The sequence below is a fragment of the Hylaeus anthracinus genome, unplaced genomic scaffold (genome assembly GCF_026225885.1).
Source record: "Hylaeus anthracinus isolate JK02 unplaced genomic scaffold, UHH_iyHylAnth1.0_haploid 3, whole genome shotgun sequence".
NCBI classification, from domain to species: Eukaryota; Metazoa; Arthropoda; class Insecta; order Hymenoptera; family Colletidae; genus Hylaeus; species Hylaeus anthracinus.
In genome coordinates, this window is record NW_026535284.1 from 12,564,680 (window position 1) to 12,577,253 (window position 12,574).

Consider the following 12,574-nt stretch of genomic DNA (forward strand, 5'->3'; position numbering starts at 1 on the left):
GTGGCTGTAGCAGGGACGTATCTACAGAAGGTAGCAAGGCCTTGAGTTTGAAATGGATTTCTCGATTCGTTTGCATTTTGAAAATCGTTCTTTTCTAACACGAAGTATAGGAACAAAACAAAGGTTTACGTTTAAGCTTCTGAACTAGAATGAAAATACATAAAAATGAAGATTGAATGCTCAACTATGTTTTCCTCGACCTGACTGTGTGAAATTTCTCGTGAAATTACAATTGATATATATGGGAAAGAAAGGAATTATACAACTCCAAATTTATCTAGGAAGTTTCAGTAATGGTGTCTATTTGTTCAAATCTTTAATTCAAGTATATGGGTAGCTGCTAAGGGGTTTAGACACTTTGTTACGTTGCTGAGCTGCAGATTCTATTGTTTTACTGTTGTACAATGGCCTGGCCGACCCAAGCGCCTCCAGTTTCCCCTCTTGTTCCCCACCTGACGTGAGCTACTCCCCTCTGCCCCGTAGGTGCCGTGGAATTGCTGCCGCAAAAGGATGTTGGGGTTACCCTGGGGGGCGTGGGAAAAACCTGCTGTGGGAAAGAGTGGGTGGCCTCTACCTCACTTCACTTCTCTGATGATGACGATACGATATATACATCACAGCTATGAGTGTGTATACGTTCATGAAGTACACGAGAAAACACACTTGCGTTTACGTATTACGTTACGTATATGTATACGGAATATACAAATGACCAAGAGGCTGATACTGCGTAATATAGGACGAGTGCGTGTGGATAAGCAACTAGCGTTCTATGCACTTTTTATTCCACACCAACAAAAATTCTTTCGTTTAACAGTAGTAAATTTTATTTTTAGAAACTCATAGTATACTCTTTCATCAAATTATCTCATTTTATTATAAAAACTTGAAGCTATACTTTATTTTAATAAAGAAATTATACATCGTTCTTGCTACAATTGTAGACAATTAATTGTCAGACTTGAATGCAATTTTTATTCTCTGTAATATTGTTACAGCTTTTTTCTATGCACAGAGTATGTAATTTATGTCAGCAAATTAAATGTGTACTCAAGTAAAGTATTATTTGAAAAAATGATGTCATGCGTCAAGGAATAATATACATATACATATGTATTCCAAATACGAGAGTACTGCAAATTCAATCTAGTAAAGTGACTTGTCTGTATTGCATAATTATCAATGTATTTTATTCAACAATGTTCTTTTCTTTAACCGCTACAATACGTACCGACAGAGTTACATATCATCTTGAAAAATGTACGAATGCAAATGTGAGAGCGCGCTTAGCGTGTGCAAGCGTATCGTTTCTGCTGTAATCAGCTGACCGGCACAGTACGATGTTGATACGTGCAAGAGTTTGCAGGTCGATGTTAGTACGCGTTAATGTGCTATAAAATAATCAATCTAATGGTTCGTAACATTCGTATGAACAGAGTATGTGTTACTGAAACTATTTCTATAAGCATTACATATTTTGCAAACTAGTTTTCCTACTTAAGTATCTTTACTTGTCATTTAGGTTATGGATAATCGAAAGGAAATATTGTGTTCAATACACAATTGTCTTAAACTATGAAGGCGAATAAAAAGGTTTCTTAAACTTACATAATGGGTGTTCAAGGGCTTTGGCGTTTACTTGATGCAACAGGGAAGCAAGTACCTTTGGAAACACTCGAAGGAAAAATCTTAGCAGTAGATGTATCCATTTGGATACATCAAGTATTACAAGGATATCAAGATCGCTTTGGCAACTCCAAACCAAATGCACATCTTATCGGATTATTCAACAGAATATGCAAGCTTTTGTATTACAAAATCAAACCAGTTTTTGTTTTTGATGGAGGTGTACCAATGCTTAAGAAAGATACAATTGTAAGTATGCATTTTAAAAAGGTATTTAATAGTTTAGAGATTCGTATTGTAGATTTCTCAGGAGATATGATATATGAAAATAGTGTTTCTTTGTAATACAGTCGATGAATTCTATTTGATTTAACTTTCTAAATAGCAACTATCGTATGTTTTAAATAGTACCAAGTACATTGTATATGTATGCATTAAAGAAACTGTACTTTTATCTCGACTATAACATTGTCTGCACATAATTAGTCTGCTGTGGGAACCAGGTAGTGAGAAAAGAGGCTCTTATTCTTTTGTATTCACAGGCCTTGCGTAGGAACATGAAATCTATGGCCAAGAATAAAGCCCAACAGATGAGGACAGAATTAATAAATAACTTGATAAAGCACTCTGCTGTAAGAACAGTTCTTAATACAGAGGAAGAAAATGTTGGAAAGATCTCTTCTGAAATAGTTACAAATGTGCAAACTAAACAAACTGCAGATGATATGTTTAAATTACCAGATTTGCCAAGCACAAGCAAAGTAGAGTCAGACCATAGCGACGACTATGATTCTGATTCATCTGTTAATTTGAGTCCACGAAAGCAAACAAAGTGGATTGGAAACATTCACAATGTAGATGTAACTAGTGCTGATTTCAAAGCCTTACCAGCTGATGTTCGCTATGATATTCTCACTGACCTGAAGGAAACAAGAAAGCAAAGTTCGTGGGGCCGTTTGCATGAGATGCCCGAAGTATGTACTTTATTTTTAAATTTACGTATATGTTAACTTATTTTATTTATCTAAAACATGTTTATATTCAGGAGACCCATGAATTTTCTGGTTTCCAAATGAAACGTTTATTAAAACGTAGATTAGTCCAGCAGAATTTGGAAACTGCAGAAAAAGAAATGGGAGGAAAAACACTCACGTTAGATGAATTAGATAAATTATTGACTGAACAGGGTGTAAATACCAGTGGCTACAATTGCACTTACCGCGTTGCAGCCGACAATTCAACTAGACTACTTTACATCAGTGGTAAGTTATAATTTTACTAAATTTTTATTGAAGCTGAAAGCCTTTTTTGCATTTATAAACTTTATGTTGCAGATAAAAATGCGTATATTAAAAGCACCAGCAATAATGATAATTCACAAAGCGAAAATACTAAGAATAATGTAGATAAAGTAGAAGAACCTGTACCTGGATTTAGTAAAGCTGTACCGATTTGCGAGGATATAAATGAATATGAATTCGACAATGAGTGGGATAGCGATATTGAAATAACAGACACTACAAATAATTCGAAGTTAACTGTGGAAGAAATGAGTAGCGACGCTGAATCGGATGTAGAATTGAACGAGTCACGACGTCTTACTAAAAAGTATTTGGGAAAAAATGTTGTCAATCCCGCGTTAACATATATGCTGGAGTATAGCGGATTAACGGAGAAACAAATCCTTACGCTTCTCGAACAAAATAAAAAAAAGGAAGGTTACGAAGGTACTCGGAATGCTTCGAAAGAATCACAACAAACCGAATTTGCGAATCTGGATTTCACAGAATCTACGCAATCATTTAATACGCTACAGACTGAATTATCTGAATCAAATACAGAATCGAATATCAGATCACGGACTGAATTATCTGAATCAAATACTGAATTGGATTCCAATGCATCTTCTTTCAAAGCTTCGAATGCTTCAAATACTGAGCAAATTAAATCAATAGACACAGCGATAATTAGTTCAACAGATTCAGATTCTGATGATTTTGTAGAAATACAAGACGTATTGATACCGGATGTAGACACTGATGGTAATAATAGTGCTTCGAAAGAAGGTATTCAAATAACATTTCGATCTGATCAGAAAATAGAAGATGATATATTTGCCGATGTGTTTGAAACTCCGAATAGCAAATCAAATGCAGAACTAAAGTCTCAAAACTCATCGCTGACCAGTGAAATTTCCGAGAAATTAGTTGAAAGCTTTTCTGAGAATCGAGAGACATCGGAAGATAAAGTTATCCCACAGAAAGCAATTGTAGAATCAACAGAAGACAAAATTAAAGATCAGCAATTACCCGATTCAATCAAAATGGACGATACTGAAGAGCAGCCCGTTGAAAATGACGAAAATAGGGATACACAGTTACAAACAGATCAAACGAAATTAACAAACAAGGAAAATATAACTAATCATGAAACTAATAATGCAGAGATTACAAGTATACAAAACAGTACGATTGTAGATGTACCGTCTGACGATTCGAGAAGAATAAGTCCTCTACCCGTGAATGAAGATGAACTATTATCCTTAAAAACACGATTAGAGGCTGAGCAATCGGAGCTAGCGGCAAATATTGGCAAGTTTGACAGGCAGGGTATCAATATTTCTAATCAAATACGTATCGAATCTCAAGAACTATTACGATTATTTGGTATACCATATATTGTGGCGCCTATGGAAGCAGAAGCACAATGTGCATACTTGGAACAAATTCATTTGACCGATGGTACAATTACAGACGATTCGGACATATGGCTTTTCGGAGGACAATGTGTTTACAAAAATTTTTTCGATAACGACAAGAAAGTCCTCCAATATTGTTCCAACGACATACATCATCATTTCAAATTAACTAGAAGCGAAATGATACGACTGGCTCTTTTAGTCGGCAGCGATTATACTACAGGTTTACCCGGTATTGGACCTGTTACAGCTTTAGAGATACTAGCAGCTTTTCCTTCGGAAGGAGATGATGTGTTGCGAGGCTTGACAACGTTTTGTTCATGGATCAAGAGTGGTAGAGCCGTGGGACCTGGAAAAGCTGCTCTACGAAATAAGTTACAGAATGTACAAATTCATAAAGGATTTCCAAGTCAAGCCGTCGTACAAGCGTATCTTTTTCCCGAGGTGGACGAATCGAAAGAATGTTTCACTTGGGGTAAACTCAACACGCTTCTTTTGTCAGATTACACAAGACAAAAATTCGGTTGGACCAAAGAAAAATTCGATAAAATTATAACACCTATATTGAATAGAATGGAAGAAAAGCAAAGTCAGAAAACGATAAATGCATATTTTAAAGTGCACACTGTTCCGAAATCCATCGAAGTGAACATGAGTAAACGAGTTCAAAAAGCTGTGCAAAAATTAAGCAACCCGAATGCGGAAGAAGCACCCGAAAGTATGTTAAGTAAATTACAACAAATGAAGAGAACGAAATCGAAACCTCCGAACGAAAATCGGAAGAAGAAAACAAAATTGACGGACAAAGAAGATGCGGTCGAAGCTGCTAAGCCAAATACTTTGAACGTTCCTGCCACTAGCGATAAATATGTCGAGGAATACATACCGCAAAGAGAAAAAGATAGAGAGGCTGCCTTGAAGAAAAGATTAAACGCGATCGAAGTGCTTAGAAAATCGAAACAAGGATTATACAAAACAAAGAAAGTGAAGCGTTGCGTTAGGAAAGTGAAGAAGGAAGCTGGTCTTTCGGAAAGTGATAGCAGCAGTTCATAAAGGAATTTAATAAAAGATAACGAACGGACATGAAGTGTAGCTACGAAGTATTGCGAGATATATTAGCGAATACACGATCATTTAGAGCGGTAATATTAAGCACATACAAAGTATTATCTACCGAGAGGGAAGTGTTTTAAATAAATTATTTTTCTATAAATACAGTTGTCTTGCTTTATTGGAAAATATTTAATAAAACATTAAGTACAAGTGATACTTGCACTAGTAATCCTACGGTAGGAATAGCGGGCGAACTTAATGGTACGCTTAAAGTAGTATATAAATATTACGTATATCTTTTAAAAATACTGTTGTTGTAAATAGAACGGTAAATTTTTCTTTGCAAGCTCGTATGGAAATCGAAGCACGATGTCATCGTCTTTCAGGAAACGTTCTAAAATCGACCCAAAGCTAGCTTCGTTGTCGTTTTGTACATTAGTCTCAGTTTTATTGTTAAAATAATACCTATATAGCTATCTGTCTATATTAATAATACTTTGGCGTGAAATTGCTTTGTCAAATACGTAATGGTAACTATGTAATTTGTACCGGTACTTTATTGAGTTATATTTCGCGTACTCCGGATTTAGGCGCGGCAACATTCGCATCACCTGCTCTGATTCGTTTTAAATATCCGTTTTGCCTCACGAAGTTGAACCTAGCAACTCATAAACCAGCGGTTCTTCCTTCCCTGCGGAAATCCGAGGTGGCGAATATCTTTCCAGTCTCGTTGGTCACAGCTGTTATGGCACTTCCAATTCCCGAGAATTCTGTAACGTTGTGACCAATCCTCGATAAATACTTCAGTATACTCGGAGAAAATTCCTTCTCGTTTTGCACGTACATAGGCATTAGCTGCAATTAAAAATAGTTATATTTATTTGTACAAACACGATTATTAATATGCCGACTCACCTGATGATGAATTCTACGCATTTCGATTGCTTGTTTTATACTGTATCCCGACCAAAGGTTGAACGCCATACCGATTGCGACTCCTGTCGTTATTTTGCTCCCACCCGCGGCTCCGATTATCATACGGACATTTCTCTTTTCGTCTAGCTATATAAACAAAACAAAAAGTCTAATTGGCTTCCCGTATACGGGTCGATGCGTTTTACACGTGGAATTTCGTTCGACCAGTATACTGATATTAACGAAGTTACGCAACAGCAACGATACTCGTATGGTCTCGCATTATTTCACGCGACCGTTCGAATAATTACGTACATTTTATCAGTCACGTGTTCTTTTACGTAAATACGATAATCGAGTTATTCAATTTATGCTAAATGTATACATTTAATTGTTGTAAAGTACTGTTTCGCTTTACGAAATGTACATGTGTTCATTCTTTCTTTTTTTTTTTACTGTTGAAAGGTAATTAAAAGAAGATGAGATGCACAGCTACTCACAACAATCGTTGGACTCATGGAACTCAGAGGTCTTTTTCCAGGACGAATAAAATTGGCTGGCGATGGAGGTAGATCGAATCCGTTGTTAATATTAGGAGAGCTAAAATCATCCATCTCGTCGTTGAATATAATCCCTGTTGATCTGGAACGCTTCATCGCGCCGAAACTGTTTAACAAAGAAAAAGACAAAGGAACAGTAGAAGATACCGATCTTTTGCGATTGCCTCCAGTAAAATCCACTGGCTTACACTTGATTTATGGTCGCCGTCACTGATACAGCCGATCCATCAGGAGCCAGCACAGAGACGTGGGACGTCCCCGAATCGTCCGGTGCGTGTACAACAGCCCCGTAATGTTCAGGATCATTGTCCGTTTCGTTATCTTTGATTCTCTTTCGGACTATGTTGGCATAGTCTATAGACGTCAAGTTGGCGACCAATTTATCTGGACACACGTTATTATTTCCGAGACGTTACGCTCGAATTGATTGTTACAGATTTGTTTCATGGTAAATTGGAAGTATTTGAACGTTGACAATTTTCCTCTTGTATAGCGACAATTCATTATCACCGAACTGGACGCGTTACAGGCGTAAACGTTTTTCAGAGAAAACAGGATTACGTAAACAGAACCAACGAGAAGCACGCGAATCGCTTGAGTATTATATTGAGTGCTAAAGACAATGTTGATTATTTTCGAATGGTAGCGATCTTTTATCAGGAATATCGTGTTACGGTTGAACGATGTGCTAATTTTTGAATAATAAAGTGGTTATAAGCGTACACATTTTGATCTAACTTTGTTGTTGTCAAGTTTCAAACCATGATATTTAATTGTTTTATCGCGTTGACATTTTTGTATTTACTCATTGCGTTCGATTATCGTGGATGACTAGACAATAATATAAATTGTCGACTCACTGATATTGCCATCCGGGTCGAAATCGGGATCAGCCAATTCGGTTCTCTTGGCGTAAGCCCATTTAAACGTTTCGACGAAACGCTGCCACATGATGCCCTCGTCTTTGTAAGGTACCAATCCGTTGAGGATATTCATAATGAAGACCAGGATCGCCCCCGAACCTGGTGGCGGTGCTGTGTACAGCGTCAAATCCCTCAGCTTCGATTCGATCGGTTTCCTCCATTTTGCCCTGTAAGAAATTTCACGTAATTTTTTTTTCAAGCCAAGCACTCGAATGATACTCTACCACCAGTTGAATGTTTTCAGTCGCACGCAGAGGCATCGCTCTTTAATCTGTACGTCACTACGATTTCGATTAAGGAGTAAAGTTATAACATTGTTATCTCGTGGAAATTGATAAAGAAACGTGAATCAAACTTTGATACGTTTATTATAAATTGCAAGTTGCAACAGAAGTTATTCTTTTTAATCGTCATTTCAATTAGAAAATGGCAGATGTGGTATATCACTTGTCAAGGCCTTGATCAAACCTGTAATTTTGTAAGTCTTCCTTAGTGATGATACCCTTGATCGCTTGGATATCGGCGACCAGATCGTCGCCCATACTGCCGTTGTAAAATATGGTTGGTCCTTGTTCAGCAATCAATTTCAACGTTTCGGCTAATTTAGGTCGTTTTATCCTGTCACCTGCCTGTAACAGATATTCAACCAACGCTAGAAACGAAGTCTTTTTTTGTCCTGTTCGAAGTTAGTGACATCGTCAAGTTAATCTTAACTTAAAATTAATTTACGATTTTCAAATTTGTTCTCAAAGAATGCTTTATGTTATCTTGCAGCAATTTGGCTTCCTATTCCCCTCAACGCTGATCTCTGTTCACCACGAAGAAACAGCGGAACGAGTATCATTGTTAACTGAAAAGAATGCCTCCGAAGAGTACACTCGGTTTAATTGAGACTGTATTACTAGAGATGCGCGGAAGGCTTCCCCAATTGATGATGCGCAATTTACCAATCGGAGATCTCGTTCGAAGCTTTTCATCCGTTTTATACAAGGAAGTTTTTGTATATTATTTCTAAATGTAGGAGGACATCCAGAACAAGCTCAGAGAGTAGCAAGAACTATCCACTCATGGATGTCCTCTGGAAAAGAAAAGATCAAAGAACTCAGTTCGCCAGCGTCTCTAGCTGTTAAGAGGTATTTTTCTGCGCTGTGAATAACGCGAAGAATGTTCACCTTCCACGTGGAATTGGTGGCTGGGTTGATGAGTATCTCCGCCAGCGAGCTCTCCGCCTTTATCCGCGATTCTCTGGCGCTCAAATAAGCGGACAGGTAATTGTTCACGAGCGATCCAGTCTTGCAGAGAGCGATACTTGGTTGGAACAAGTCGTACCATAGTATCTTCCCGTATTTCTTATGCGCCTCCCAATAGCCGTAGAGTTCGCCAGGCACCGCGATCGCCAAGCCACCTTGACCATCGTTTACGTGTTAATAATGTCAAGTGTATCACACCTATTGCATGCAATACGCGTCTACTGATAATAATGGCAAGGACGACAACCTACCGTACATTGATAACTTAGGGTCGCCTTGAAACATGTTCTCGCGCGCCGCGGCAGGGGCAGTCTCGCGGGCGTCCAGATAATCGGCAGTCTTGGTGCGTGCGTCCCAAATCGTCATCAAGAATCCGCCGCCCAATCCCGTGCTGCGAATCGATCAAGAATTATTTGAAAAATTTCACGTGATTTGGATGCATTTATTTATGGACACTGATATCCAAACGAGGAGGGTTTATATAAGAAGAAAAAAAAAAGAAAGTTGGTAACTATAAAGGAATGCGGCTAATAAAAAGATAATACATTGGAATTTGGCGTATAAAGTACGTTGATCACCTCCTCGCCGATATCGTGTAATAAACGAGGCTTTTATACGATAATCCGGAGAACAATAATCTAGATTCCATTGTGTTAAACAGATAGTAATAGATATAAATATAACTACAGTAACATTGTCAATATTGACAAGATGGAATGGTATGAAGCAGTATTTAATTGTTTACCTGTGCAAAGATGCAACCCCTTCGCACAGAAGCGCGGCTATCGCCGCGTCCACGGCTGAGCCATCTCTTTTGAGTATATCCGCGCCGATTTGCGCGCATTCTGGTCCATTCGCCGATACTGCACCCTTTGATAGATAATAAATAGAATTATTACTATTCTTCCTCGAGCTTTCGCTATCAAGGAACATTAATCAACTGTTTCGCGATTATAATTAATTTGGTTAAAATTAATTCCAATTAAAGATAAGATATGTAGTACTCTTGTTGTACTTCAAATTACACGTTGATAAACACCTTCTTAAGTATGGTTTATCTACGTGTAACATTTAATTAATGTTCCGTGTAAATGAATCTTGAATAAAAATCAACAGATATCTCCTGAACACTATATAATTAAGGAAGCAATTATTGCTCGAGTAATCGCGTTTTTAACAATTATCTATGTGATATTTTACCTTAGCGTACACGCCGGAGTAAAGGTCGTTGACATTTTCTGAGTTTTTAGCGAGGACAACAATTACTATAGCGATGATCACACCTAAAATTATAACGATGCTCACCCCAGCAATTACAATCCTCTTCTTGTTTACGCTGCATAAGGGAGAGAGCGTATTCGGTTACTTTTCATAATCAATTAAACGCAAGATCTTTCTTTTAATCGTTTCGTTACTTTTGACGGTTCCATCGGAGCGTCTGAAGAAACCGATCGTGTTTGTTTGTAAAATGATATCGTTGGATGATAGACGCGTAATAACTTCACGCGTATTTACAATAGTGCTAATCGATTTTTACGTTTTCGCGTGCGATATGAATATCTATGCGAAGCAACTTTTAATGAGCAGTTGTATTTTATGCTTTAGGCGACGACTGGTTTTCAGGTACATTCCGTTTATCTTTATTGTGGCAAGAGCCAATAATTTCTTGCAACGATCGAGCGCAATCGTTTTTCTAGAAAACGCTATTTCTATTTTAAGCGTTACATTATTCTTAGCTGTCGTTAGCGCAAGAGAGTGGAATCGAAGTAATTTTAAATCCTTTTAAGCCGCCGATAAGCGCTCAATAAATGTATAAAGTTAATTTCTGAGAAACCGAACAAGAAAAATCAATCTTCGAATAGTTTTTATCGAGAACACGAGAATGATTTCAAACTTGACCGTAGATTTTTATCGTAAATTGTATCGTGTGCCAAATAATTCGAATTGTGTATCTATCTACGAACGATGTTTAACTACGTTAAATTCCTTTTATGACAATTATTTCATCACACGTTAACTAGAGCCTATTACTTCACGCGTACGCGATGATAACGATACGTCTTCGATAATAATCGAGAAGCTGGAATCACCGCGCTACATTGTACGCATGTATATCCAGGATCTTGTTATCACACTTTAGAGATCTAATGACATCCTATTAAAACACGAATACTCGTTTAGCGTTTTCTTCACTGAAAATCGAGCATGCGAGAGTTGCGTGCAAATAACAAGTCTTGTAGATAACAAATCAGTCTCGAGCGAGAGATTTTCATTTTTATGTAATAGCTGTCGATTAACTAGAATCAAGATTATGCGGTCACACTGCAATCCTCTCGAGAGAACAACACTGTAAGGAATACAATGAAAAGATCTATGTAACACAGACGACGCACGATTAGAACGTCTTTGCGTCTTGTCACACCTTTGTAAGAATCGTTTAGTTACGAGAGCGGATGCAACTATACACTTGAAATTAATCTCCATTGACCAGGAACGCGATTGGTTGAAAATTAACAATAACGAGCCAGAATGATAAGCGATATGTATAAAGTGCGAGACTCTTTACGAACCCGATCATGTTGCGTGAGCCGCGGCACAGGAGAACGCTCAGCCTTGACTAAACGTTTCACCAAGCCGATCGTTGCCTCTTATACCAGTTGCAATACAGATTCCACCTATTCATCCCCACCACTATCCTATATTTGATAATACTAAATACTCCAGACTTTTTTGGTTTTTTGCAAGTTGTCGTTACGTCGCCGTCCTCGAACCACCCGCTATTCCAAACAATCCAATCGCTTTTTGTCTTTCTTCGCGTTGTCCTTAAAGATCTGGTATAATTTCTCTATTCAAGCATTTGTAAAAATCTTTGAAGGCATCAAATTTTCCATCGTGATAATCGAATCATCCTGTATCGATGAAAAAATTTAATTTTTAATGGATGATTTGCAGCAAGTTTGAGGGGCTCTCGCGGAAAGTTCATTTACGCGTTAGAAATTTATTAACTAATATGTACTTTCCGGCGATAAGAAACTGTCAACTATTATAATAAAAAATGACCTCCTATTTGCCAAGGAAATGTACTATTTTACTGCGAGTGATTAATAGTATTCCAGTGTTGTATTTTTCTTTTGTAATACATATATCTCTTAGTATCTTTCCTTAGTTTAATCTAACTTGTATCATTCTTCATTAACATACAGTCCTGATAATAATAATAATGCGTTTCCAGTTTCGTCATACTACCTTGCCTAATAATAATTTATATATTCTAATTATATGTACATAATTATACGAAATACTTTAAAAACTTTGTAGTTTGTGCATGTTTGTATATCGCATCATTTTTGTTCAAAGTTCATCTCTGAATGTATATGTTAACAGTTATATTATCAATAAAGCTTGCATTCTGGTAATCGTGAAATACTTTTTCCTTTTTTTAACACCTGAATCACATACAGTATATTATTTATATGCGAGAGAATTAATTATTAAAATGTTGTAGTTTGAATATTCCCGCGCATTCCTTTTATAGGTTATGTTTTCTCT

At 37.2% G+C, this 12,574-nt stretch overlaps 2 protein-coding genes across 2 annotated transcripts; one reads left to right on the forward strand and one right to left on the reverse strand.

Annotated features, from left to right (window-relative positions):
• Window positions 1-1,303: 1,303 nt before the first annotated feature.
• Window positions 1,304-5,397, forward strand: LOC128893570 (DNA excision repair protein ERCC-5 homolog). The gene is made up of 5 exons (XM_054154614.1): window positions 1,304-1,437; window positions 1,523-1,875; window positions 2,169-2,600; window positions 2,672-2,888; window positions 2,961-5,397. Exons 2-5 carry the CDS (start codon window positions 1,612-1,614, stop codon window positions 5,375-5,377), a joined length of 3,330 nt encoding a protein of 1,109 aa, XP_054010589.1. The 5' UTR covers window positions 1,304-1,437; window positions 1,523-1,611; the 3' UTR covers window positions 5,378-5,397.
• A 140-nt stretch (window positions 5,398-5,537) lies between these two features.
• LOC128893572 (glutathione hydrolase 1 proenzyme-like) lies at window positions 5,538-11,706 on the reverse strand. Its single transcript, XM_054154616.1, has 11 exons — window positions 11,596-11,706; window positions 10,226-10,361; window positions 9,771-9,895; window positions 9,277-9,416; window positions 8,948-9,180; window positions 8,244-8,404; window positions 7,713-7,942; window positions 7,041-7,236; window positions 6,793-6,958; window positions 6,293-6,439; window positions 5,538-6,232 (listed from the first exon to the last, which is right to left on the reverse strand). Exons 1-11 carry the CDS (start codon window positions 11,601-11,603, stop codon window positions 6,044-6,046), a joined length of 1,731 nt encoding a protein of 576 aa, XP_054010591.1. The 5' UTR covers window positions 11,604-11,706; the 3' UTR covers window positions 5,538-6,043.
• Window positions 11,707-12,574: the final 868 nt, after the last annotated feature.

Bases quoted from the DNA above. Each gene is read 5' to 3' on its own strand.
- LOC128893570 (XM_054154614.1), top strand. From the start codon at position 1,612: ATGGGTGTTCAAGGGCTTTGGCGTTTACTTGATGCAACAGGGAAGCAA. The intron at 2,601-2,671 runs GTATGTACTTTA...GTTTATATTCAG, and splicing joins GTTTGCATGAGATGCCCGAA to GAGACCCATGAATTTTCTGG. The intron at 2,889-2,960 runs GTAAGTTATAAT...TTTATGTTGCAG, and splicing joins TAGACTACTTTACATCAGTG to ATAAAAATGCGTATATTAAA.
- LOC128893572 (XM_054154616.1), bottom strand. The intron at 9,181-9,276 runs GTAGGTTGTCGT...ACGATGGTCAAG, and splicing joins CCCTAAGTTATCAATGTACG to GTGGCTTGGCGATCGCGGTG. The intron at 6,440-6,792 runs GTGAGTAGCTGT...TTGTTTATATAG, and splicing joins CCATGAGTCCAACGATTGTT to CTAGACGAAAAGAGAAATGT.